Genomic DNA, 27,171 nt, shown 5'->3' on the forward strand with positions numbered 1-27,171 from the left:
GTACATCAAGTTGATTGTGGAGCTTTAATCCGCTGCTTCTGAGGCTGCTGGGAGAGATTTCCCTTTCTCTTCTTTGTTCTCACAGCTCCCAGGGGCTCAGCTTTGGATTTAGCCCCGCCTGTGCGTGTAGGTCGCCGGAGGGCGTCTGTTCTTCGCTCAGACAGGACGGGGTTAAAGGAGCCGCTGATTCGGAGGCTCTGGGTCACTCAGGCCCGGGGGTAGTGAGGGGCACGGAGTGTGGGGCGGGCCTGCGGCGGCAGAGGCCGGCGAGAAGTTGCAGCCTGAGGCGCGCCTGTGCGTTCTCCCGGGGGAGTTGTCCCTGGATCCCGGGACCCTGGCAGTGGCGGGCTGCACAGGCTCCCCGGAAGGGCGTGTGGCTAGTGACCTGTGTTCGCACACAGGCCTCCCGGTGGCGGCAGCAGCGGCCCTAGCGTCTCATGTCTGTCTCTGGGCTCCGCACTTTTAGCCGCGGCTCGCGCCCGTCCCTGGAGCTCTCTCAAGCAGCGTTCTTAATCCCCTCTCCTCGTGCACCAGGAAACAAAGAGGGACGTAAAAGTCTCTTGCCTCTTCGGCAGTTCCAGACTTCTCCCCGGACTCTCTCCCGGCCAGCCGCGGCGCACTAACGCCCTGCAGGCTGTGTTCACGCCGCCAACCTCAGTCCTCTCCCGGCGCTCCGACAAAAGCCGGAGCCTCAGCTCCCAGTCCCGCCTGCCCCGGCGGGCGAGCAGACAAGCCTCTCGGCTGGCGAGTTCCGGTCGGCCCGATCCTCTGCGCTGGAATCTGTCCGCTTTGTCCTCCGCACCCCTGTTGCTGTGCTCTCCTCCGCGGCTCCCAAGCTCCCCCACTCCGCCTCCCGAAGCCTCCACCCGCGAAGGGGCTTCCTAGTGTGTGGACACTTTTCCTCCTTCACAGCTCTCTCCCGCTGGTGCAGGTCCCGTCCCTATTCTTTTGTCTCTGTTTAGTTTTTTCTTTTGCCCTACCCAGGTACGTGGGGGGTTTCTTGCCTTTTGGGAGGTCTGAGGTCTTCTGCCAGCGTTCAGTAGATGCTCTGTAGGAGTTGTTCCATGCGTAGATGTATTTCTGGTGTATCTGTGGGGAGGAACGTGATCTCCGCCTGGAATTTATTTTTGAACGTAGGATTCTAAGGGTCTTTGTTTTCTTCCAAATGGATAGCCAATTACATCAGCATCGTTTATTATAGCAAAGAAACAACTACTTTCCCACTGGAATCCCAGCTTTGTCACATATTAAGTTCTTACACGTACGTGGCTGTTTTTTACTCCTTGTTTTATTCATTTACCTTTTGATTATTCCTATGCCAATATCATTTGCTTTTGATTACAGTATGTCTGTTGTCTGTAGTCAGTGTTGAGATCCACAGACATACAGACGCACGGACACACAGACACATACATATTTAGAGTTATCAGTCTTTGTGTAGTTGGCTTTTAAGGTCTGGCGCTGGGTAATATCTTCTCTTACTAAACTTTTCCAAAAATTTTTGTCAGTTTTTACACTTTTATTCTTTCATATTAATTTTGAAATCACTTTGCTTAGTTAAAAAAAGTTGGTTGGAATTATATTCAATTTGCATTTTAATTTGCAAAGGAATGACATTTTAAGGATATTAAGGAAGATGGTATATGAGATTTTCTGACCTTCAAAATTGGTGAATCTCTAATGATAGAATTCCAGACTTTCTATGGCCAAATGAGGATTAAGGTGTTTACTTAGTTGTAGAGGAGGAGGGCAGGAAACTGCACCCATTCCATGTAACCAAATACCCAATCTCTCTGTGTCTTCCTGCTCTGAAAACCAGAGGGATCCCTCTTAAATGGAGGGAAAACTACCATCAACTTCCAATGACCTTTGCCTGTATAAAGTTGTTATAGATAACACAAATTCACAATCATAACAGCTATCATTTATTGAGGGCCTGCTATGTGCCAGGCATCTCACTAAGTGCTTTATGGATACGATCTCATTGAACCTTTGCAATACATCTGTGAAAGTGGGTATTAACACTCATATTTAATAGAAGGGAACACTGAGACTTGAGAGGTTAAACGACCACTAGAAGGTGTCCAAGCTTTGATGGAAATTAAATCCAAAGCCCTTCACCGTTCCACCCTGTAAGTTTGCCATTCCCAACCAGCAGCCCTTCCAATTCTGGATGAGTCCCAAACTCTTCTAGGCTTACTTATCGGTATACTCTCTCTTTCACTCTATGGCAGATGTAGACTTGCCAATATGTTTTATCATGTCACAGCATTAACTTGTATTTTTCCCTTCTTGAGCCCATGCCAGTGAAAGAAGGTTGAAGGGGCAGAGCAATGCCAGCCCTGGATGTGCCCATTGCCTTCATTTGTCCACAGGACATACCCATCTTGGAAACATCACTCATTGAAAACTGAGATTCTGTAATTGCTCTTCCGCACTGAAGGTCTCAGCTTAGGGTCTGGGACACTGAAGCCCTGCCACCCTGTGAGTGCATGGATGTTTATTTCAGGGTTTTCATGGGGAGCTCTGATGCTCTTAGAGCTTTGGGAACATCCTCCCCTAATCTCATGGACAAGGCTGACACCACCACATTTTATCATCTTATAGCATTTTTACAGCTGTGTTTTAATTGCCCCAGACTAGGTGGAGTGCCATGATGTGTTTTTCTACCGGCTCCATTGAATCAGGGGATTCTACCTATTTGTGGAGGGCTCCTTATGTCAAAATATCTAATGCACAGAAGGTTGTTAGAAAGAAGCCTGTTTCTGCTCTGCTGTCCTGTTCTTATTCCCCGGCTACAACCACCTTAGTCCAAACACAAATAAACAAATAGCTGTGTTTGGTGATCCCTTGCCCCTTTAAAAAAGTAATTTAAAAAAAGAAGAAGAAACAAGAAAAGAAAGACATTCACCTATATCACTGGGTTTTATATTTCTCCATGTTTTCTTCCAGATCCTATCCACATGCTTATTTATGTACGTAACTGAATTTGTAGCTTAACGACTGGCACTTTTCTCTTTTCATTCCACATCACCTAACACTTCTTGCTATCTTAGCACTTACTGCTCTTTAAGCTTCATGCCACTCCAGCAAGCGGACGCAGAGTCCCTCTGTCCCTGGACCGGACACTCAGGCTGTTTCCAATTTAAGCTATTGTAATTAATGTTGCATCAAACCGTTTTGCATGCATAGCGGTTAATTTTATTTGCATTAGCTCCTGGGGGAGATACTACCCAGCCAAGAAAATGAGCAATTTTCTCCTGTTTCTCTTCTGTATTCTGCACTGTCCCGTCACCCACCCCACTCCCATCCCTCCCCTTGCCCTGATTCACCCGCAGCTGAGTCCCTCACTTTGACCCACCTGGTCCTTCTCGGGCTAATTCTGTCTCTTTCTGGCTTCCCTTAAATAGCTCCTACTTTCTTCTGGCAGCAAGCTGGTTTCGGGGAAGGCAGCGGGAACCCACTCAGGTGCGAATATCCCGATTTCCCCTCCCCTCTCAGGGCCAGCTGCATTTTAAGAGAGGAATTAGTTAACTCGAAGGGCAAAGGCTACAAATTTAATCTGAAATTATGCAACTCGGTGAAAAGAATGTTTTGCTTTAAAAAAAAGATAATTTGGTATTATATGTTAAGAAACCCAGTAAAAATCCTTTTTTTTTTTTAAGTTTTCTTTCCGAATGGCTTTGCTGCTGGGCTAACTTTAGGGAGAAGGGCTTTAATTATGTGGGTCCACCCACTCGTGCTGCGTGACCTCACAGTAAACTGGCGCGAACACGGAGCTTCCGGACCGAGGCGGGGCGCGCGCCCTCTTGGTCACCGCGGGGAAACCACCTGGCCCGGGTACCGGGGACCTGGCGCCGCCGGGCAGGATAGGTCGTCTCCCCGGCCTCTGGCGCCCCCTGACGTCTGCGGCGGGAGTCGCAGGCTTTGGAGAGGCCTGGGAACCCACAGGGTCCCCGATCCCTCCCTTCACTCCGCCCTCTATAAGTATTCAGGTGGTATCTGCATTCGGTTTTGGGAGATGGGACGCACCAACTGAGAATCCGAGACCCACAAGAGTCCCCGCGGGTCTCACACCCCCCCGCAGCGGGTAGAAGGGCAGTCTGAACTAGATCTGTCTGATTCAAGGTCCTAGCTGTTCTTGACGGTGGGGACTGAGAAGGGGAGCTTCAGGGAGGGGTCTGAACTGAGCGAGGGCTGGGGGTGCCTAGGATGAGGTGAGTCGGGAAGGCAGTTTGGGGGCCGAGGTTAAGGGCCCTGGGAAAGGACCCTGATACGTTCCTCCATAAGGTGGGTCTCTTAGGGGATGGTTGGTCCTTGTTTGCCATTATCTCTACTGCTGCCTGGGAGTGGATTAAGGGTTTGCTTTTAATAATTTTTCCTCAGCAAATGGTGGTATAAGAAAGCTAGTCTTGGGACTTCCCTGGTGGTCCAGTGGCTAAGACTCCGTGCTCCCGATGCAGAGGGCCAGGGTTTGATCCCTGGTCAGGGAACTAGATCCCACAGGCCACAACCAAGTTTGCATGCCGGCAACTAGCACGCCGCAACTGAGACCCCGTGCAGCCAAATAAATAAATAAATATTAAAAACAAAACAAAACAAAAAAACCACTGCCTACTGGCAAATGGCAGCTGTTGGCATTAAAAAAAGAAAGCTAGTCTTCGGATATGTTCAGCATGGTTTTCTGTGTTTCTCTGGGTGCTCATTTGCCCCAGTCCCTTCTCTCTCCTTTTTGCTTGTATTACAAAGAAACCTGGTCGTGGAAAGGCTTGGCTACCAGGCATGCGCATTGAGCATGACTCTGAGCCAATGTGAGACTTTGAAGGTGGTATTACATTTGTGGCCGGCTCTCTTTTTGTGGAATCAAGGCTTAGCTTCCTGGTAAAGGCGTACCTGGAAACAAAGGTGACGGTTTTGATCGGTGGGGAGGGATATTCCTGTCCCTCTGGAGAGCTCAAGAGATAAAGCTTGACTTAGCAACCCTGACCTGGTTCGGGTCTCCTCGGAAGTGATGCTCACTTTCTCTGTCCACCAGGTGCCTGCTTGCTGGGTCAGCAGGGAGGACGGGAGGGCAGCTTGTGAGAGTGGCCTGCGGGTAGCAGCCTCTCCCTTCCCAGGCTGCTTCAGTCCTGTGGGTCTGGGCCTGGATACCTGAGTCCTGTCCTTGAACCTGGGGCCTTTTAGGTTTAGGGACTGTCCGATTGGGGGTGGCAGTAGGAAATGCCTCTGATTTGCCCCATGCTCACCCCATGCCTGGCTGGCCCTCACTAAGATAGCAGGAGATGTGGGGCACACCCAGCCACCACCACCAGTGTCAGAGAGGAAATCTCATGGGCTGTGGCGCTAGAGGGGAGAGATGTGTCCTGGGTGGCTTCTCCTGGCAACTCTGGGCCAAACAGAGATTGGAATTCACCCGCCATGCCCAGTGACCATGCACCTGTGCAGTCTAGATTGTAGAAAGGGCAGCGCTATTTACTGGGGCAAGCAAGCCATCCAAGGGGGCACATAAAGAAAGAAGCAGAGGGGACAAGCCTGCCACTGGGGAATTCCAGTAATAGTCCTCTCTACCGGGTGTCGTCCTCTTCCCACCCTCAAGGACACGACCTGAAGTCCCAGGCATACTCGATGCTTCTTTGCACAGGCTGCTCCCTTTGCCTGGAGTGCCCTCCCCTCTCTTTCTCTGCCCGCCCCCCTCCGCCAGTCACGTCTACTATTGGCTTTGTGATTGGGTCAGTGTCCCTTGTTGTGCCTGTCCTGTCTCAGCATCCTTGCCTCCTGCCTGGTCCTTGTTTGATTACTTGTCTATTGCCCCCACTGGACTCCTTGAACATGAAAACTCACTCACTATGTCATCCCCACGCCCAGCAATGACAGGCATACTGTAGGTGCCTGATAGGTTTTGTAGAACAAACCACTCTACACAACAGTATGTTAACTAACAGTGCTGAGTGAAAGACCCTGGCTTAAGGTCTTCAGGAATTCTGGGAGATCAGGTTAGGCTTGTGAGTTGAGGGTCGTCAGTTGGTTTTGGTAACCTCCTTTCTTTCTTTCTTTCTTTTTTGTTAATAAATTTTATTTTATTTGTTTATGATTTTTGGCTGCGTTGGGTCTTCGTTGCTGTACGTAGGCTTTCTCTAGTTGCGGTGAGCGGGGGCTACTCTTCGTTGGGGAGCGTGGGCTTCTCATTGAGGTGTCTTCTCTTGTTGTGGAGCCCAGGCTCCAGGCACGTGGGCTTCAGTAGTTGTGGCTCACAGTCTCTAGGGCGCAGGCTCAGTAGTTGTGGTGCATGGGCTTAGTTGCTCCGTGGCATGTGGGATCTTCCCGGACCAGGGCTTGAACCTGAGTTCCCTGCATTGGCAGGTGGATTCTTAACCACTGCGCCACCAGGGCAGTACCGTAACCTTCTTTCTGTGGGCTTTCCTTTTCTTGTGTCTGTTCCTTCCGGCCCCTCCATCCCCTCAACCCTCATTCTCCACCCCGCACGTAACCCTGCTGCCACCAGGGGTCTCTCCTATCACCCAGTCACTTGTGGCAATTGCATTTTACCAGCAAAGCACGGCAAGACGGTAATGCTTAAGTGAAGGTAACATTCCTAAGAAGTTAGCATTGAAGGGCTTCAGAGAGAGAGGCTTTCATTGAAACCAAGGATAGGCAAACTACAGCCAAATCCAGGCTTCAGACTGTTTTATATGGACTGTGAGCTAAGAATGGTCTCCACATTTCTCTGCCTGTGAACAAACAAGGCAGTATTTCGTTTGTGTGTGTGTTTGGGGTGGGGGGGTGGCTATCACCAAGCGCCAACTAATTCATGGCTTCTCTTTGGCCCCTCCCCTACACAGTGCCACCCTCCAAGCCAGACTGCAGCATCGAGGGAGAGACTGTGATTGGGAGCAACATCCAGCTGACCTGCCAATCCAAGGAGGGCTCCCCAGCCCCTCAGTACAGCTGGAAAAGTTATGACGTCCTGCACCAGGAGCGTCCAGTCGCACCAGGTAACGGGGTCAGCAAGGAAGGCCAGCCCACCCCCCCAACCCTGAAGGCTGCCCCTTTCCCTCCACCCTGCATTTGGCACTGCAATATCTTGGACCATCTCTCTAAGCAGCATTTTCTCTTAATAGCACCTGCCTCATAGGTTGTTTTGAGAAATAATAACGTAGTAAATGTTAACTTGTTTTCTTTATTCCCCATAACTGAATTCTCTTGAGTAGGCAAGTATCAATAACCAGTCGGTGCAAAAGCGCTAGGTAGGATTTTAGTGTTGATTATGATTATGTCCTAAAGTATACATATAAGGCCTCAAGTCTAATTCTATGACTCCACCTAAGGGTGGGGAATTTCCTATTCCCATCCCCTGCCCAGGCAGGTCCATCTCAGACTCCCCTGGGGATCCCCATCCCCCAAACTCACCCAACTACAGGACCAGGTGTGCGTTAAGGGTCCCACATTCTCAGGGAAGGAAATGGTAGGTTCTTCTATGGTTGTCAGGGGACCGGTTTTGTACAGGGCAGCTTGGTATTTGACCTTTTGGTCAGGAAACAAACTGAAAAAAAAAAAAAAAAAAGAAAGGGGGAAAAAAAGAGCTGTATAAACATCCCACTGTCATTATCTTAGAGCCAAGTGATGTGGGAAAGCCCCGGTGGAATCCCTGGGCCCCTGTGCGCACTGGCTGCCTGGCCAGCTGCACTCACCGCTCCTGAAGATCAAGAAAGACAAGGCCTGGAAGGTCCCATCGGATTAACTTCTGGGAGGACTTTCTGTCCAGTGTGGGTGGAAAGGAAGTGGGAGGCAGAGCAGTGGATGTAGACAACGGTTCTGAGGAGATGGGACAGGAGAGCGAGCCTTGCCGGGTGAATGCACAGACAGGGGCTCCGGTCAAACCAGGGTGAACTTCCCCACTCTACTGTTCATTTGTTTGGGAGCAAAACAAGAACTTCTTAAAAGTAAAAAAGGAATTAGTAGAACCCACTCTATTCAATGTAAAATAGAAGATATATTGTGGATTTTGACAAGCTTCTGGTTTTGTTTACATATTTCTGGTTGGCAAGTTTTATTGAATGTGTCAAAACCATGTGGCAGCTCTCCTCTGGCCTGTGAACAGCCCAGGGACTCCAGCAATGGTCGCAGAAGGTCAGCCATGGACAGTGGTTGGTCTGACCTTCCAGCAAAGTGTGTACAGGTGAGCCCAAAGCTGAGGGTTACAAGGTGGTAAATGCTGCAATAGTTTGTATCCAGTGGTGCTGGAACCCAGAATATGCATAAAGGGGTCAAAGAAGGTTTCTTCAAGGTGGGGGCCCTTGAGCTGGCAGGAGATCATGTTGGTTAGGAGCACGGCGTGGGCTTGAATCCTGGCCCTGCCACTTGTTAGCTGTGTGACCTTGGCAAGTTACTTAGCCTCTCCGTGCCTTCATTTGTACATCTATAAAAAGGGCATGAAACTAGTATTTACTTCATAGGGGTGTTGTGAAGATTAAATAAAAGTATGTATAAAGTGCTGAGACCAGGGCCTGGTAGAATTATTAGCTGTTATCTGGACTGGGTCCTCAAGGATGAGTAGGCCAAGCTTGGAGAACAGCACAGGAACCACACATGTGGAAAGGATGGGAGGTACCGCCGTAAGAAAAGCGGCGATGAGAGATCGCGCAGGGCCTGTGCATCAGGCTAGGGAGGCTGGCCTCTGCCCTGTAGGAAACGGGCACCCAACTCACAGCTCTCCTGCCTCCATCAGGAAAGACTCCTCTGCTTGTTAGAAACCAAAGCTTAGTTTTTCAGTGATCCAAAAGAGGAGAAACCTGAGGGCATGAAAGTAGGTTAAAGGGAGATGCACTTAGTTACTTTGGAAAAGATTTATCTTGCCTCTAGATAAGATTTGCTCAGAGTCAGAACTGGGACCTGGGAGTGACCCAGAAAAGCGTGGTTAATGGTAATAACAACACAAGCTTGCATCTGGTTGGTGCTGTGAGGTGGGAGTGGTTCTCAAAGCCTTTGGCTCCGCCTACCTCACGGGGCCCTAGAGCGTCTGTTGTGTCTTCTTCTTCTGTGGGTCAGTCCAAACCCCTTTCTGACCTTTAAGACATTTTAAAAGTCCACAGTGGGCAATTTGGGGAGCAGAGTTCCTCAACCCTCCTACATCTAAAGACAGAATTCTCAGCATTAGAGATTGCTTCCTTTGACTTGGATCAGTGGAGGCAAGCCAGCAGAAAAAAGAACAGGGAATCTGGAATCAGCACACAAGGATTTGAGTCCCGAATTCTCCACTTTGTAGCTTAAGTCACTCACAACCTCTCTGATGCTTAATATCTTCATGTGAAATCCTGGGACTATCATTATACTGCCTTCCCGAAAGGCTACGAAAAGAGTAAGAGGAGATCACATATGTGATAGCTCTGAACTGTCCCAGTCAGCTGAGATTCATGTACTGAAGGAGTAGTAATCTGGATGTCAAGAAAGGAGGGTGGGGGGCAGGAAAGTTAAATCTTGTCAATTTGACATCAGTGTCTCTGGCAGACCAGGGCTTCTCTGGAGGTAAACCTCTCCCCAGCTGGAGCAGAAGGAATGTGGGAGCCCTATTGTCCTGTGCATTTCCCTTCTTGACCACAAGGTGTCGCCACTACAGCGGAAACATTCATTGTAGCAAGATTTCAGGAACTATTGGGTCCTTTCCAAAAAGAAAAGGGGCTTGAGAGCCCCAGATCAGAATCAAAGCAGGTCTTGTGGCAATGTGTGTGCACTGGTTAATCCAAAAGTAGCTTATAATGTCCATTGTTCGTTTTGAGAAACTGGGGCAGGATAGTGCTGACTCTGGCCTAGGATGCCACATGTTCCCACATCTTAAACAAGGCCAGGAGCTCCAAGCTGGGCTCTGATAATTGGGAAGGTCCTGGAGGAGTCTGAGGTCTTCTGCCTTCTATCTGTCTGCAGTGTGCTGTGTACATTTAACACATAGACTGAGTTTCACGTGCTAAAATAATGGGACTCTGATAAGAGCTATACACCCCTGAAACATTGCCCAGGGTCATAGAGCATTTCCCAGAATGCTCTTGTGTTCCTTCAAGATGCCTCTTAAAAATACAAAAATCCAATTGGTTTAGAAAATGAGACCATTAATATCGAAACCCCCTGTTGGAGATGCCCAGTGCTCGTTAGCACATCAGAAGCTCTAACTCAATGATTTCTAAACTTGCTTTGGTCGTAGACCACTTTCTCAGTAACATATATTAACATCACATGTAAGCAGTATTCCAGAAAATGCACCAAGGTATGGAATTCTAGGATAGAAAGGGTAGCATTTTATAGAAAATGAGTATCCAGAGAATAGCATGCTGGGTTTCAAGGGAAGAATCTGAAGAAAGTGTATGTGAAGAAGATTGGAAGAAAATAACTTCAAATCAAAGTGCTGTTATTTACAGCAGGTGATATTACAGATGATTTTTATTTTATTCTCTGCTCTTCATAGAGGCTTTCCCTGACCCTTCAAGTGAGATTAAGATCAAATTGCACTTCCATTTTGAACTCTATAAAACACCCTGTAATCACCATTGTTTCATGTCTGTCTTGTCTTATATACTGGAAACGCCAAGAGGACAGGGACCCTCATCATCTTGTTTTGAGCTGATGTGATGAGCATATAAACATTGGACTGAATTGAAGTAATAGTTTTATGTCATAAATTCTTGTATAATATGTATATATTTTTGTAATGAGTGTAATGTAATACATGTATAAATTCTTGTAATGAGCATCCAGTACTTTTATAATTTTTTTCTTTCCTTTTAAAAAATTTTTATTTTCTATTATAGTTGTTTTACAATATTGTGTTAGTTTCAGGTGTACAGCAAAGTGATTCAGTTTTACATATACATATATCTATTCTTTTTCAGATTCTTTTCCCATTTAGGTTATTATAGAATATTGAGTAGAGTTCCCTGTTCTATACAGTAGGTCCTTGTTGATTATCATTTTTATGTATAGTAGTGTGTATATGTTAATCCCAAACTCCAAATTTATCCCTCCCCCACCCCAACTTTTCCCCTTTGGTAACCATAAGTTTTTCTGTCTGTGAGTCTGTTTCTGTTTTGTAAATACGTTCATTTGTATCATTTTTTTAGGTTCCACTTATAAGTGATATCACATACTATTTGTCTTTGTCTGACTTACTTCACCTAGTATGATAATCTCTAGGTTCATCCATGTTACTACAAATGGCATTATTTCATTCTTTTTTATGGCTGAGTAATATTCCATTGTATATATGTAATGTACTACATCTTCTTTATCCATTCATCTGTTGATGGACATTTAGGTTGCTTCCATGTATTGGCTGTTGTAAATAGTGCTGCAATGGACACTGGGGTGCATGTAACTTCTCAAAGTATGTTTTTCTTCAGATATATGCCCAGGAGTGGTATTGCTGGATCATATGGTAGCTCTATTTTCAGGTTTTTAAGGAACCTCCATACTGTTCTCCCTAGTAGCTGTACCAATTTACATTCCCACAAACAGTGTAGGAGGGTTCCATTTTCTCCACACCCTCTCCAGCATTTATGGTTTGTAGATTTTTTGATGATGGCCATTCTGACTGGAGTGAGGTGATACCTCATTGTAGCTATGATTTGCATTTCTTTGATAATTAGTGACATGGAGCATCTTTTCATGTGCTTTTTGGCCATCTGTATGTCTTCTTTGGAGAAATGTCTATTTAGATCTTCTGCCAATTTTTTTGATTGGGTTGTTTGTTTTTTTACATAGAGCTGCATGAGCTGTTTGTATATTTTGGAGATTAATACATCGGCTGCTTCTTTTGCAAATATTTTCTCCCACTCTGTGGGTTGTCTCTTCATTTTGTTTATGGTTCTCTTTGCTGTGCAAAATCTTTTAAGTTTAATTAGGTCCCATTTGTTTATTTTTGGTTTTATTTTCATTACTCTAGGAGGTGGATCCAAAAAAATATTTCTGTGATTTATGTCGAACACAGTTCTGCCTATATTTTCCTCTAAGAGTTTTATAGTGTCCAGTCTTACATTGAGGTCTTTAATCCATCCTGAGTTTATTTTTGTGTATGGTGTTAGAGAATGTTCTGATTTCATTCTTTTACATGTGGCTGTCCAGTTTTTCCAGAACCACTTATTGAAGAGATTGTCTTTTCTCCATTGTATGTTCTTGCCTCCTTTGTCATAGATTAATTGACTATAGATGAGTGGGTTTATTTCTGGGCGTTGTGTCCTGTTCCATCGATCTAAAAGTCTGTCTTTTTGCCAGTACCATACTATTTTGATTACTGTAGCTTTGTAGTATAAAGTCAGGGAGCCTGATTCCTCCAGCTCTGTTTTTCATTCTGAGGATTGCTTTGGCTATTTGGGGTCTTTTGTGTTTCCATACAAACTTTAAGATTTTTGTTCTAGATCTGCAAAAAATGTTATTGGTAATTTGATAGGCTTTACGTTGAATCTGTAGATTGCCTTGGGGAGTATAGTTATTTTGACAATATTGATTCTTCCAGCCCAGGAATATGGTATATCTTTCCATCTGTTTGTGTCATCCTCAATTTTTTCAACAGTGTCTTATTGTTTTCAGAATGCAGGTCTTTTGCCTCCTGAGGTAGGTTTATTCCTAGGTATTTTATTCTTTTTGATGCAATGGTAAATGGTACTGTTCCTTAATTTCTCTTTTGGGTCTTTCATTGTTAGTGTATAGGAATGCAAGAGATTCCTCTGTGTTAATTTTGTATCCTGTAACTTTACTGAATTCATTGATGAGCTCTAGTAATTTTCTGGTAGCATCTTTAGGATTTTCTTTCTTTCTTTTTTAGCAGCATCTCAAAATTCAAAAGGTTTATTACTCATCTATTAATTCCATTACATTTATTTATTCAGTTTTATTGTTTTAAAATATATCAAAATAAATAGAGAAATTTATATATCTTATCTATATATGGAAGAACAGCTGGTCCCCAAGGTGGCACCAACAATCCTAGCAGCTCTTACTTTACATATCCGGAGTAGTCAGCAATTTCCATTTCTTTTTCCGTCTCAATGAAAAATTGCAGTTTCCCCAAAGAGGTGTATTTGGCAGCATTCTCACGTTCTTGTTGAGCCCGCCTCTTCATGGCCTCCCGCTCTGGCCTCTGCTCTTGTTCAATGGGCTTTTTTTTTTTTTTTAAACATCTTTTTTGGGGTATAATTGCTTTACAATGGTGTGTTAGTTTTCTGCTTTATAACAAAGTGAATCAGTTATACATATACATATGTTCCCATATCTCTTCCCTCTTGCATCTCCCTCCCTCCCACCCTCCCTATCCCACCCCTCTAGGTGGTCACAAACGACGGAGCTGATCTCCCTGTGATATGCGACTGCTTCCCACTAGCTATCTATTTTATGTTTGGTAGTGTATATATGTCCATGTCTCTCTCTCGCTTTGTCACAGCTCACCCTTCCCCCTCTCCATATCCTCAAGTCCATTCTCTAGTAGGTCTGTGTCTTTATTCCTGTCTTACCCCTAGTTTCTTCAAGACCTTTTTTTTTTTTCTTAGATTCCATATATATGTGTTAGCATACGGTATTTGTCTTTCTCTTTCTGACTTACTTCACTCTGTAGGTACATCCACCTCACTACAAATAACTCAATTTCGTTTCTTTTTATGGCTGAGTAATATTCCATTGTATATATATGCCACATCTTTATCCATTCATCTGTCAATGGACACTTAGGTTGCTTCTGTGTACTGGCTATTGTAAATAGAGCTGCAATGAACATTGTGGTACATGACTGATGACTCTTTGAATTATGTAAACAATGCTTTTTTTTTTTTTTTTTTTTTGCGGTACGCGGGCCTCTCACTGCTGTGAGCTCTCCCACTGAGGAGCACAGGCTCCAGACGCACAGGCTCAGCGGCCATGGCTCACGGGCCCAGCTGCTCCGCGGCATGTGGGATCTTCCTGGACCGGGGCATGAACCCATGTCCCCTGCATCGGCAGGCGGACTCTCAACCACTGCGCCACCAGGGAAGCCCTCATTGTAGTTTTGATTTGCATTTCTCTAATGATTAATGATGTTGAGTATTCTTTCATGTGTTTGTGGGCAATCTGTATATCTTCTTTGTAGAAATGTCTATTTAGGTCTTCTGCCCATTTTTGGATTGGGTTGTTTGCTTTTTTGGTGTTATTGAGCTGCATGAGCTGCTTGTATATTTTGGAGATTAATCCTTTGTCAGTTGCTTCATTTGCAAATATTTTCTCCCATTCTGAGGGTTGTCTTTTGGTCTTGTTGATGGCTTCCTTTGCTGTGCAAAAGCTTTGAAGTTTCATGAGGTCCCATTTGTCTATTTTTGTTTTTATTTCCATTTCTCTGGGAGGTGGGTCAAAAAGGATCTTGCTGTGATTTATGTCATAGAGTGTTCTGCCTATGTTTTCCTCGAAGAGTTTGATAATTTCTGGCCTTACATTTAGATCTTTAATCCATTTTGAGCTTATTTTTGTGTATGGTGTTAGGGAGTGTTCTAATCTCATACTTTTACATGTACCTGTCCAGTTTTCCCAGCACCACTTATTGAAGAGGCTGTCTTTTCTCCACTGTATATTCTTGCCTCCTTCATCAAAGATAAGGTGTCCGTATGTGCGTGGGTTTATCTCTGGGCTTTCTATCCTGTTCTATTGATCTATATTTCTGTTTTTGTGCCAGTACCATACTCTCTTGATTACTGTAGTTTTGTAGTATAGTCTGAATTCAGGGAGCCTGATTCCTCCAGCTCCGTTTTTCGTTCTCAGGATTCCTTTGGCTATTTGGGGTCTTTTGTGTTTCCATACAAATTGTGAAATTTTTTGTTCTAGTTCTGTGAAAAATGCCAGTGGTAGTTTGATAGAGATTGCATTGAATCTGTAGATTGCTTTCGGTAGTAGAGTCATTTTCACAATGTTGATTCTTCCAATCCAGGAACATGGTATATCTCTCCATCTATTTGTATCATCTTTAATTTCTTTCATCAGTGTCTTATTATTTTCTGCATACAGGTCTTTTGTCTCCTTAGGTAGGTTTATTCCTAGATATTTTATTCTTTTTGTTGCCATGGTAAATGGGAGTGTTTCCTTAATTTCATTTTCAGATTTTTCATCCTTAGTGTATAGGAATGCCAGAGATTTCTGTGCATTAATTTTGTATCCTGCTACTTTACCAAATTCATTGATTAGCTCTAGTAGTTTTCTGATAGCATCTTTGGGATTCTCTATGTATAGTATCATGTCATCTGCAAACAGTGACAGCTTTACTTCTTCTTTTCCGATTTGGATTCCTTTTCTTCTCTGATTACCGTGGCTTCCAAAACTATGTTGAATAAAAGTGGCAAGAGCAGACATCCTTGTCTTGTTCTTCATCTTAGAGGAAATGATTTCAGGTTTTCACCATTGAGTATGATGTCAGCTGTGGGTTTATTATATACGGTCTTTATTATGTTGAGGTATGTTTCCTCTATGCCCACTTTCTGGAGTTTTTATTGTAAATTGGTGTTGAATTTTGTCAAAAGCTTTTTCTGCATCTATCGGGATGATCATATAGTTTTTATTTTTCAATTTGTCAATGTGGTGTATCACACTGACTGATTTGTGGATACTGAAAAATCCTTGCATCCCTGGGATAAATCTCACTTGATCATGGTGTATGATCCTTTTAATGTATTATTGGATTTGGTTTGCTAGTATTTTCTTGAGGATTTTTGCACCTATGATTATCAGTGATATTGGCCTGTAATTTTCTTTTTCTGTGGTATCTTTGACTGGTTTTGGTATCAGGGTGATGGTGGCCTCATAGAATGAGTTTGGGAATATTCCTTCCTCTGCCATTTTTTGGAAGAGTTTCAGAAGGATAGGTGTTAACTCTTCTCTAAATGTTTGATAGAATTCACCTGTGAAGCCCTCTGGTACTGGAATTTTGTTTGTTGAGAGTGTTTTAATCATAGTTTCAATTTCAGTCTTGTGATTGGTCTGTTCATATTTTCTATTTCTTCCTGGTTCAGTCTTGGGAGGTTGTGCTTTTCTAAGAATTTGTCCATTTCTTCCAGGTTGTCCATTTCTTCTAGGTTGTCCATTTTATTGGCATATAGCTGCTTGTAGTAATTTCTCATGATCCTTTGTATTTCTGCAGTGTCAGTTGTTACTTCTTTTTCATTTCTAATTTTATTGATTTGAGCCCTCTCTCTTTTTTTTCTTGATGAGTCTGGCTAAAGGTTTATCATTTTTTTTTATATTTTCAAAGAACCAGCTTTTAGTTTCACTGTTCTTTTCTATTGTTTTCGTCATCTCTATTTCATTTATTTCTGCTCTAATCGTTATGATTTATTTCCTTCTACTAAGTTTAGGTTTTTTTCATTCTTCTTTCTCTAGTTGTTTTAGGTGTAAGGTTAGGTGGTTTATCTGAGATTTTTCTTGTTTCCTGAGGTAAGATTGTATTGCTATAAACTTCTCTCTTAGAACTGCTTTTGCTGTGTCCCATAGGTTTTGAAACATCATGTTTTCATTTTCACTTGTCTCTAGGTATTTTTGATTTCCTCAGTGATCCATTGGCTGTTTAGTAGCATATTGTTTAGCCTCCATGTGTTTTTGTTCTTTACAGTTTTTTTCTTATAGTTGATTTCTAATCTCGTAGTGTTGTGGTCAGAAAAGATACTTAATATGATTTTAATTTTCTTAAATTTACCGAGGCTGTCTTTGTGGCCCAGCATGTGATCTATCCTGGAGAATGTTCCATGTGCACTTGAGAAGAAGGTGTATTCTGTTGCTTTTGGATGGAATGATCTATAAATATCAATTAAGCCTATCTGGTCTAATGTGACATTTGAGGCCTGTGTTTCGTTATTGATTTTCTGTCTGGATGATCTGTCCATTGATGTAAGTATGATGTTAAAGTTCCCTACTATTATTGTGTTACTGTTGATTTCTCCTTTTATGGCTGTTAACATTTGCCTTATGTATTGAGGTGCTCCTATGTTGGGTGGATATATATTTACAATTGTTATAGCTCCTTCTTGGATTGATCCCTTGATCATTATGTAGTGTCCTTTGTCCCTTGTAACAGTCTTTATTTTAAAGTCTATGTCGTCTGATATGAGTATTGCTACTCCAGCTCTCTTTTGATTTCCATTTGCATGGAATATCTTTTTCCATCCCCTCACTTTCAGTCTGTATGTGTCTCTAGATCTGAAGTGTGTCTTTTGTAGACAGCATATATACGGGTCTTGTTTTTATATCCATTCAGCCAGTCTATGTCTTTTGCTTGGAGCATTTAATCCATATATGTTTAAGGTATTTATTGATATTATGTTCTCATTGCCATTTTGTTAATTGTTTTGGATTTGTTTTTGTAGGTCTTTTCTTCCTCCTTAGTCTTTTGTTCACTTCTCTTGTGATTTGATAACTCACTTTAGTGTTCTGTTTGGATTCCTTTTTCTTTTTTGTGTGTGTATCTATTGTAGATTTTCAGTTTGCAGTTATCAGGAGGTTATTTTTAAAGTTTTTTTTGTTTTTTGATGTGGACCATTTCTAAAGCCTTCATTGAATATGTCACAACACTGTGTCTATTCTATGCCTTGGCCTTTTGGCCGTGAGGCATGTGCGATCCCAGTTCTCCCACTAGGGACCAAACCCACACCCCCTGCATTGGAAGGCAAAGTCCCAACCACTGGACCACCAGGGAAGTCCCTATCATGAGGTTTTGATATAGCAGACTATACATATACAAGATTGTTTTAAGTTGCTGGTCTTTTGATTTCAAATGTATTTCCAATATCCTGCATTTGTACTCTTCTCTTCTCATGATTAGTGATTTTGATATCATATTTGTGTATGGATGATTTCCTGCCTTTAATCTATGTTTACCTTTACTGGTGAGTTTTTCCATTTGTAATTTTCTTGTTTCTAGTTATGGTCTTTTCTTTTCTGCCCAGAGAAGTTCCTTTAGCTTTGTTGTAAACCTGGTTTGGTGGTGCTGAATTCTCTTAGCTTTTGCTTGTCTGCAAGGCTTTTGATTTCTCTGTCAAATCTGAACAAGAGCCTTGCTGGGTAGAGTATTCTAGTTTGTAGGTGTTCCCTTTTCATCACTTTAAATATATTATGCCACTCCCTTCTGGCCTGCGGAATTTTGGCTAAAAAATCAGCTGAAAACCTTATGGAGATTCCCTTGTATGTTACCTGTTGCTCTTCCCTTGTTGCTTTTAGTATTTTCTCTTTGTCTATAATTTTTGTCAGTTTGATTAATATGTGTCTTGACATGTTCCTTCTTGGGTTTATCCTGTATGGGACTCTCTGCACTTCCTGGACTTGGTTAACTGTTTCCTTTCCCATTTTAGGGTAGTTTTCAGCTATTATCTCTTCAAATAGTTTTTATGGCCCTTTCTCTCTCTCTTCTCCTTCTGGGACCCCTCTAATGCAAATGTTGGTGTTTCTAATGTTGTCCCAGAGGTCTCTTAAACTGTCCTCATTTCTTTTCATTCTTTTTTCTTTATTCTGTTCCATGGCAGAGATTTCCGCCATTCTGTCTTCCAGCTCACTTATCTGTTCTCTGCCTCAATTATTCTATTATTAATCCCTTCTAGTGTATTTTTCATTTCAGTTATTGCATTATTCATGTCTGTTTGTTTGTTCTGTATATCTTCTAGCTCTTTGTTAATCATTTCTTGTATCTTCTTGGTCTGTGCCTCCATCTTTTTCTGAGATCTTGGATTGTCTTCACTCTCATTATTCAAAGTTCTTTTTCAGGTAGACCTCCTATTTCTACTTTACTTAGTTGTTCTTCTGGGGTTTTATCTTGTTCCTTCATCTGAAACATATTCCTTTGCCATTTCCATTCCCTAGGCTGCGTTGTTGTAGTTCTTGTTGCTTCCAGTGTCTGCCCACTGGTGGGTGAGGATGTTCTAGAGGTTTGTTCAGGCTTCCTGGTGGGAGGGACTGGTTCCTGCCCACTGGTGAGTGGAACTGTGTCTTGTCCCTCTGGTGAGCAAGGCTATGTCAAGGGGTGTGTTTAGAGGTTGCTGTGGGCTCAGGAAGATTTTTAGGAAGCCTGTGTGCTGATGGGTGGAGCTGTGTGCCTGCCCTGTTGGTTGTTTGGTCTGAGGTGTCCCAGCACTGGAGCCTACATGCTGTTGGGTGGGGCTGGGTCTAGGTGGCAAAATGGCGACCTCCAGGAGAGCTCATACCAATGAGTACTCCCCAGTACCTCTGCCACCAGTGCTTGTCCCCACAGTGAGCCAGTTCCACCCCCACCTTCCCAGGAGATGCCCCCCCCCCCATCAAGACCAGCAGGTATGTCTGGTCCAGGCTTCTATGAAATCACTGCTTTTTCCCTGGGTCCCAGTTCACACGAGACCTGTGCACACCCTCCAAGAGTGGCATTTCTATCTCCCCCAGTCCTATGGAGTTCCTGCAATCAAACCCCACTGGCCTTCAAAGCCAAGTGCTCTGGGGCCTCCTCCTCCTGATGCCAGACCCCCAGGCTGGGAAGCATGATGTGGGGCTCAGAACTCACTCCTGTGGGAGAATCTCATCTTGTTGTGGCTTCTTCTTTGCCTCTGGTTGTAGAATATCTTTTTTGGTAAGTTCCAGTCTTTTTTGTTGATGGTTATTCAGAAATTAGTTGTGATTTTGGTGTTTTTGTGAGAGAAGTTGAGCTCAAATCCGTCTACTCTGCCATCTTGTCTCCAACCAGAAGCCCAATTTCGTTCATACTATAGATGTGGATATGTGGATAAGCACACCTTTGGGTGTGCCTTCTCAGACCAATTCCCATAAAATGTGAGTCTGTACTTGGCAGTTCCACAGGCTCAGCAGTGTAAGATAGGTTTGTTTGTCACCCCATCAAATATGGAATTTTGTTCACAAAGTTTCTTGGTTAGGGAGCCCTCATCTTGAAAATAAATGATGTGTTTCTGTACGATGCTAGCCTTTAAAATCACACAGCCTGTTCCTGCAGGTGGTGCTGCAGGACACCTGGATCCACGTCCTCTTCTGTGGTGTGCTTTTGGCGACCACAACAGGGCACTTACTCATCTATGATCTGGAAGGTCCTGGAATGCTCTTCTCCTTATCACCCTCTCTGTTCTCTCTTCTATAATTTTTTTTAAAGTAAATTGTCAACTTCTCCAGGGAGTTCTAGACCTAAAATGGAATTTTTGTTACTGTTTTGTCATTTCTTAATTTTGTGACCTTGGGCAAGTCACTTGACTTTTCTAAGCCTCCAGTTACCACTATGATATTGGAGATAGAAATATTTGTTCCATCTACCATACAAGATTGTTGGAAGAATCAGAGGACATTGTATTTGAGGAAGCACATCTAGACGAGAAAAATCCACACCGAGATACAATCTTGCAACAGAGTGGAATTGGGCAGGGAAAGGATTGGACACCAGGCGAACTGGCAAGAGGTTAAGCTGGAGTGATTTCCAGGGCCAGATCTGTAATGTCACATCCATATTAAGAAGCCTGGACTTGTTATTGAAGACGATGGGCTGCCTCTGAAATGTCTGAACAGGGCAGTGGCTGGATCCTATTTTCAGTTTAGAACATCTCCTCTGGATGAAGTGTAACCACCTGTTGATAGTGGGGTAGGCAGGCTCTGCAGCAAATTAGAGGACAAAGGTCTCTAACTCTTCCCTCCAAACAGCAGTTATGACAGAGCATCTTTGAGGACAGGACATAAAAATTTGTCTAAGCATAAAGCTCTCCATTTCAAGGTGGAGAAATCCATGGGATCATAGATTTAGCAGGAAGGTTTCGCATGAGGGCGTCTGGACCATTGCCCTGAATTCAGGAGAATCAGGTGCTTTCCCTCCCACTTCCAGATGAGGCAGCTATGACTCACAGAAGTTAAATGGCTTAATTAAGTGGTGGAAGAGGAAGAGGAAGAGTCTAGACCAGCAGGCTGCCTCCTCCCTGCCTCACCACCCACACCCCCCCCCCCACACCCATACAAATACCACATACACTCACACACACCACTCATGGCAGAGAAATCCAGAGGTCAGAGTTCTTGAAGTTCTAAAGTCTTCCTTCACATGAGTCCAAGCTAAGGAATTCTGTTTCTGAAGATTATGAAAGTGGTTATAATTATATGGTCTAATTAGAAAGCAATTCCACGCAATGTATAATGTATATTACGTTTCCTGAAGACTTACTATACATCAGCCATTTGGTTGTGGGTTTGTATTTGTTAGTACTTCATTTTATGTTCACAATTACTCTGTGAGGCAGGCACTATTATTATTTTATTTATACATAAAGAAACAGGTTCAATGAAGCTAAGTTCCTTGCCCAAAGTCAATAAGTGGCAGAACCAGTCTTCAAACCCAGGGTGCCTGCCTGAATTCTAAGCACTTTAGAATTGTGCAGCCTGCCTGGTTTAATCTTCCTGCAGCCCTAGAGGTAGATATTTTCTCCATATTACAGATGAGGCTTGGACACATTCAGTGGCGGTGCTTGTATCTGCCTAGGATTTCCCTAGCCGTTTCGCTCTACTCTGGTGGCCCGTCTCCTCAGCCTGACTCTTCTCCCTTCTCAGTCACAGGACAGATCTTCTCTCTGAAGAACATCTCCACAGAAATGTCGGGCTACTACATCTGCACCTCCAGCAATGATGTAGGGATGGAGTCCTGCAACATCACTGTGGCTGTCAGACCTCGTAAGAGCAGTCTGGGGGGGAAGGGAGGACGAATGCCAGAGGTGACAGGCTGGTAGTCCAGAGTCAGCTGACAGGGACCAACATGGAGGTGAACTGGGCAGCCTCTTTGGGGGTCTCCCATTGGCAGGGTGGCTGAGGTGACGGCCAGATGATCCTGTCCCAGGCTCCCCTCATCTGGAGGCCAGTCCAGTTCCCTGGGTTCTTTGGAAATAGTGCCTTAGGCTGGCTTCTGGAGACCTGCTCGGTCCTGCCTGTCCTTGGGGTCGCTCAGGGGGCAAGGGGGAAGTGCCCAGACTGGGCTGCCACAGAGTCAGAACCCCATCCTTTCAGGGTGGGATAGCCTGATGATCTTGGGGATGAACTAGAGTAGGAGCTGGCATGACTGACACCCGAGGACTTTTTTGGAGCCTGTTGGCTCCAAATCTGTTGGCCATCTGTCCTTGTCAACGCTTCCATCCTGAAGAGTGTCCCCCTTGTCTGGTCACATTCCCACGAGGCTGTGACTTTCATGGAATGCTACCAGAAGCAGGCAGCGCGGCCCCCTGGGCTGGGAGGATGACTGGGGCCGCTCACAGCCTGGGAGGGACCACCTCCCGCCTCCCAGACGCCTGCTGCTGTGGTTCCTCATCCCCGGCGTGCTCACCACCCGGAGCCTCGGCTCGTGTTGGGGGCTCGCGCTGGGGACTGGGGTTGGGGTTCAGGACGTGCGGCTCTGTTTCTCTCAGCCTCCATGAATGTGGCCCTGTACGCGGGCATCGCGGGGGGCGTGGCCGCGGCACTCATCGTCATCGGCGTCATCGTCTACTGCTGCTGCTGCCGGGAGACTGGCAAGGCTGAGGATGCGGACGTCACGCGACCGTGAGTGTCGGGGGTGGGCAGCCCGTTGGCAAGGGTCTCAGCACATTGGGAAGATGCACCCCAGCTCTTCCACTCATAACACCCCAGGGGGCAGCTGGTAACAGTAAAAAATAACTTTTATCAGCCCCGTTTTATAGCTGAAAAAAGAGTAAATGATTCGCGCAAATCCTAAAGTGGCGCTGCAGTCCGGACCTCGACTCCAAGGCCCGTAGTTCTCCAGTCTCTGATCTCAGGGTGGGGCTTCCGGTGGGTGCCCAGGGCAGGGGTAGGGGGGTGCGGAGGCTCCGTAACAGGCCGCTCCCTGCTCCTCTCGCAGAGCCAGCCTGTTCCCATAATGCCCTCAGCTCAAGTCCGTGCCACCCTGCTTCTGCTCTGAGCTCAGCCGTTCAGCCCAGTGTCCCTTTGCCGCTGGACGGGTGCGGATGGGGGATCTGATGGCTGTCCCGTGGGGAGCACTAAGCCCAGCTCCCTCAGGTCTGAGTGAGTGAGGGCAAACCCTTCCCCTCTGTCCTCACTGCCTGCAGGAATCGGGCGGGCTACCAGCCACCAGAGCAGCTGACAGAGCTTTCCAGAAGACAGGAAGAGGAGGGTGAGGAATGAAGACCAGAGGGGCCCCAGCCGAGAGTCCCTTGACCAGGCTGGCCGATGACCAGGGCCTGCTGCAGGAGGGGGTCAGGGGGAGCATTAGGGGGTCATCCCCCTGCCTCCATGCCTCCCCTGTCCTTTCCAAGCCCCACTTTTCTGACCCTTGGTCCCAGTCATGGATGGGATGCTTCTTCCCCCATGTCGGCTGCTGGAGGACTTGGCTTGGCCTGGCCAAGGAGATCTCACTTGTGACTGAGCTTGTCAAGGGCGCTCACCCTCGAAGCTACCCTCCCATTGCTGCGCCCGGCTCAGGGCCCCACCCTCACCCTGGACTAGGCAGCGGCCTCCCCCTCCCCATGGCGCTCCTGTCCCGCTCTGTGGGGGTGACACCAGCCTCCGAAGGGCTGGAGTTGCCCTCTCCACCTGTGCGCCTAGCACCCAGGGGAATGACTCCTGGCAGAGGTTTTGTGCACAATACATTTTTGTTGAATGAATGAAAGAATAAATGAGTATGTAAAGGAGTCCCTTCATTTGTGCAACTTGGGCGCTTTGGATCCACGTTGGCCTCAAGCTCCCTTTCCAGCCGCATCTCCCGCAACTTTCCTGAACATTCCAGATGCTCCCTGCGAGGTTCACCCCAGCTCCCACTGCACACTCCCTCGTGGGGCTTTGCTTTCTCTGTTTGGCTGGGAATGCCTACGCAACTCCCATCTCTGCCTATCAAATCCTACCTGTCCCTCCAGGCCCATCTCAGATCCCAGCGAATTCTATAACCCCATCCTAATCTCCCACACAGATGGGGACAATCTTGTTACTTTGTCCCACGCCCATCACGGGCCACATGACACAGTTGTCTGAGCATGTCTCTCCCCCTGTGTTACAGTGTGAGCTCCAGGGGGCAGGACATGGGCCTCACTCCCTCTGCTTTCCCTGGAGTCCTCGCAGCCGGCAGCCCTCCTAGCACTCCTAGCGGGTGCTCAATCCAGCTTAATTGGGGAAACTGCTTTGGTAGGTTGGGCCTTCCGCTCTCTGGTCTCCCTGATGGGATTGTGGACACAAAGATGACTCCCACCCAAACCCACTTGCTAGTTTCATGATTTAAGTGGGAGATAATTTAAATGAACACACACCCATGTGCGCACACACAGAGGAGCTAGTTTGCAGCTGGTCCTGGCTTCTCAGATCATAGTGATTCCTCTCAAGACCAGAGTAACTGATGTGTCCACCTCTGTTTCCTGATACCAAACCCCTGCCCTGACCTTGCCTGTTCCTGACTTGGCTGGGCTGCCGCCTCTGCTTTGCTGGCTGGGCTGTCCTGCTGCCCCTTCCACAGCCTCTCCCCTGTTGGTCGATTATTTCTTCTGCTCCTAAGAGCTCAGGCAGTGTCCTGGCTGCTTGGGTCTTGTGACCCAGTGGCTGGTCTTACCCAAATGCAATTTACTAGTAAGTAAACACTGTCATTTTTTTCCTGGATGATTATAAAAGCAATCCTGTAAATCTGTTGTCCATCTGTGATTTTTTTAAATATATTTTTTATATATTTTGTTAAATTCTTTGCTTCAATAAAAAATGCCGTCAGTAGTAATACAATTGTCAGTGGAGATTCTTATTTCTTTTTTAAGGTGGGTTTTATTTTTTTAACATCTTTATTGGAGTATAATTGCTTTACAATGGTGTGTTAGTTTCTGCTTTATAACAAAGTGAATCAGCTATACATATATCCCCATATCTCCTCCCTCTTGCGTCTCCCTCCCACCCTCCCTAGCCCACCCCTCTAGGTGGTCGCAAAGCACCGAGCTGATCTCCCTGTGCTATGCGGCTGCTTCCCACTAGCTATCTATTTTACGTTTGGTAGTGTATATATGTCCATGCCACTCTCTCACTTTGTCCCAGCTTACCCTCCCCCCTCCCTGTGTCCTCAAGTCCATTAAAGTGAGTTTTATTCATACCAAGGCAGAGCTTATGTCTCGTGGGCTTATGTTGACCAACCGTGGGCCTCTTGGGCTTCCTAGGAGAGGTGAGGTGAGGTGACAGAGTCGAGCGAGAGGAATAGAGGGTCAGATCCTGTGGGTCCCATCGACTGTGGCCACTATAGGGTCAGGCAGTGTCGCTAGTGATTGCCGGGGGCGGGACAGAGCCTGTCTGTTTGTGGAAGAACATTCCGAGTGCCTGGGAGTCAGGCATATGCTTCAAGGAAGATGCTGGGGAGGCCCCTGCCAGTTACACCCCAAATAGCGCCCCTCCTGAGAGAGGGGAGGAAGCAGCATCACCTCCATCCCGCTCCAGCTCTCAGAGACCTGGTGACTCCTCCCCAAGCAGCTTGCCCCACAGTCAGCGCTCAGCTCTGCCACCCTCTCCTGCCATATGTTCAAGGTCCTCTCCTCCATGTTCTTCCCGTGGTGCCCTGTGCTCCCCCCATCCCAGCACCTGTCCCACGGTACTGTCATAACCACAGTCTTTGTCTGCCTAAGCCTGTGAGATTCATGAGAATAGGAACTGAATCTTACTCATGGCCTGGCACATGTTGACACAAAACCTGATACCTGTTTGTTGAGTGAATAAAGTTTCGTGTCACTGTATCCTGCCCAAGGCCATCTCCTCGTCCTCTAGATACTTTGGGTGCCTTCCAGCCCTCCTGGTGCAAGGTTCTACACACATATTCTTGAGGTAGCTGTGGAAGGGAGGCACCCACCTCCCCCCATCCTGGCCTGGCTCACCTCTCTGCCTCTGGAAGGACTCTGAAGGTTCACCCACCTTAGCTCCAGGCTTAGGCAAGAAAACGAGGGAAATCGGGACACCAACTGCATTCATTCAGCTACAAATATTTTGTGAGCACCTACTATGTGCCAAGCGCAGTGCTGGCTGCTGGGGATATAAAGGTCACTATGACGTCACTACTCGGGAGGAGCTACATTCCAATGGAGGTGACAGACGGGAACATGATCATGTGAAATGGAGAAGATGCCACAAGAACGCAGTGGCGGGAGGCTGGAGTAACTCAGCCGGAGGGGTTCGGGAATGCTTCAAAGAGGAGGTGATGTGTGGGCTGCATCTTGAAGGAAAACGAGGAGTTTCACAAGTGGAATGGGGGTGGCGCTGACCCTTCTGTCCTCCATTTCAGGTCTCTCTTACTTGGGTCCAAATCACATTATCAGTTGGTGACACTACACTCTCCTGCTGGATTTATTTCAATCTAGAAGCTCAGTGAGAATCAGATTATTGTAGGTTTTCTTACAGTCAACATTAGCTCACCAGTACAGCCTCCTTCCCAATTCAGGGTTTCCAGCTGACAGTTCAAAGTCTTAACGGTGTTTGAGAAGAGAGTCCGAGGCTGCCATTGTCTGAGGGAAGATTGTTTGCTAGACACTTGTTAAGCCAGTTTTTCATGCAATCCTCGCTTGTACTTTCAAATATTAAGGCATATGGCAAGGTCAGGCATGCATATCATTACCCAAAGAAGGACTCTAGCTGCCCAGAGAGCTCCCTGCCAGGCAATATGTGCCTTGGTAAATTAGCCGCAGTTCAGGGTCTTGTTCTTAAGTTGCTTTTGTGCACTCTGACAGGGCATTGGCTTTCAAAGGCAGAGTCACATTAACCAGACTCACAGAGCCTGATGTACAATACTAACAGCAAGCACTTAGATAGCAGGTGCTCTGAGCCAGCCACTGTTTCAAGCACTTTCCATAGAACATCTCATAATCCTCACCACAGCTCTATGAGATAAATCCTATTATTGTGCCCATATTATAAATGAGGAAGCTGAGGTACAGTGAATTTTAACATTTGGGATAAACACAGAGTGTCAATTTGCTATTTACAGTTGTCAAGTAGAATGGACTTCTGTCCACCTGACCCAGGCATTCTCACCCTATGGGCACCATGTGCTCAGTTGCTTACTGGGCATGGAATCATAACAAGGGAAGTTGGTTGTCTTCAAGGAGCCCTCCCCCTCTGTAGCAGTGTGTACAACCAATCATGTCATCTGTGGTGAACCTTCTCTGGCCTTGACCCTATTCCTGGAGGTTCTGGTTTAGGGCCCTGGGCATCTGCAGAGGTGATGCCTGGTCCCTACTG

General features: G+C 45.7%; 1 protein-coding gene across 1 annotated transcript in view; it reads left to right on the plus strand.

Annotated features, from left to right (window-relative positions):
• GPA33 (glycoprotein A33) overlaps positions 1 to 23,161 on the plus strand; it is a 40,075-nt gene extending 16,914 nt beyond the window's left edge. Inside the window, 5 exon segments of the mRNA XM_060288246.1 lie at positions 6,840 to 6,992; positions 21,535 to 21,654; positions 22,380 to 22,512; positions 23,037 to 23,108; positions 23,110 to 23,161. Coding sequence (XP_060144229.1) covers positions 6,840 to 6,992; positions 21,535 to 21,654; positions 22,380 to 22,512; positions 23,037 to 23,108; positions 23,110 to 23,161 — 530 coding nt within the window.
• Positions 23,162 to 27,171: the final 4,010 nt, after the last annotated feature.

Source organism: Globicephala melas, chromosome 1 (assembly GCF_963455315.2).
Source record: "Globicephala melas chromosome 1, mGloMel1.2, whole genome shotgun sequence".
NCBI classification, from domain to species: Eukaryota; Metazoa; Chordata; class Mammalia; order Artiodactyla; family Delphinidae; genus Globicephala; species Globicephala melas.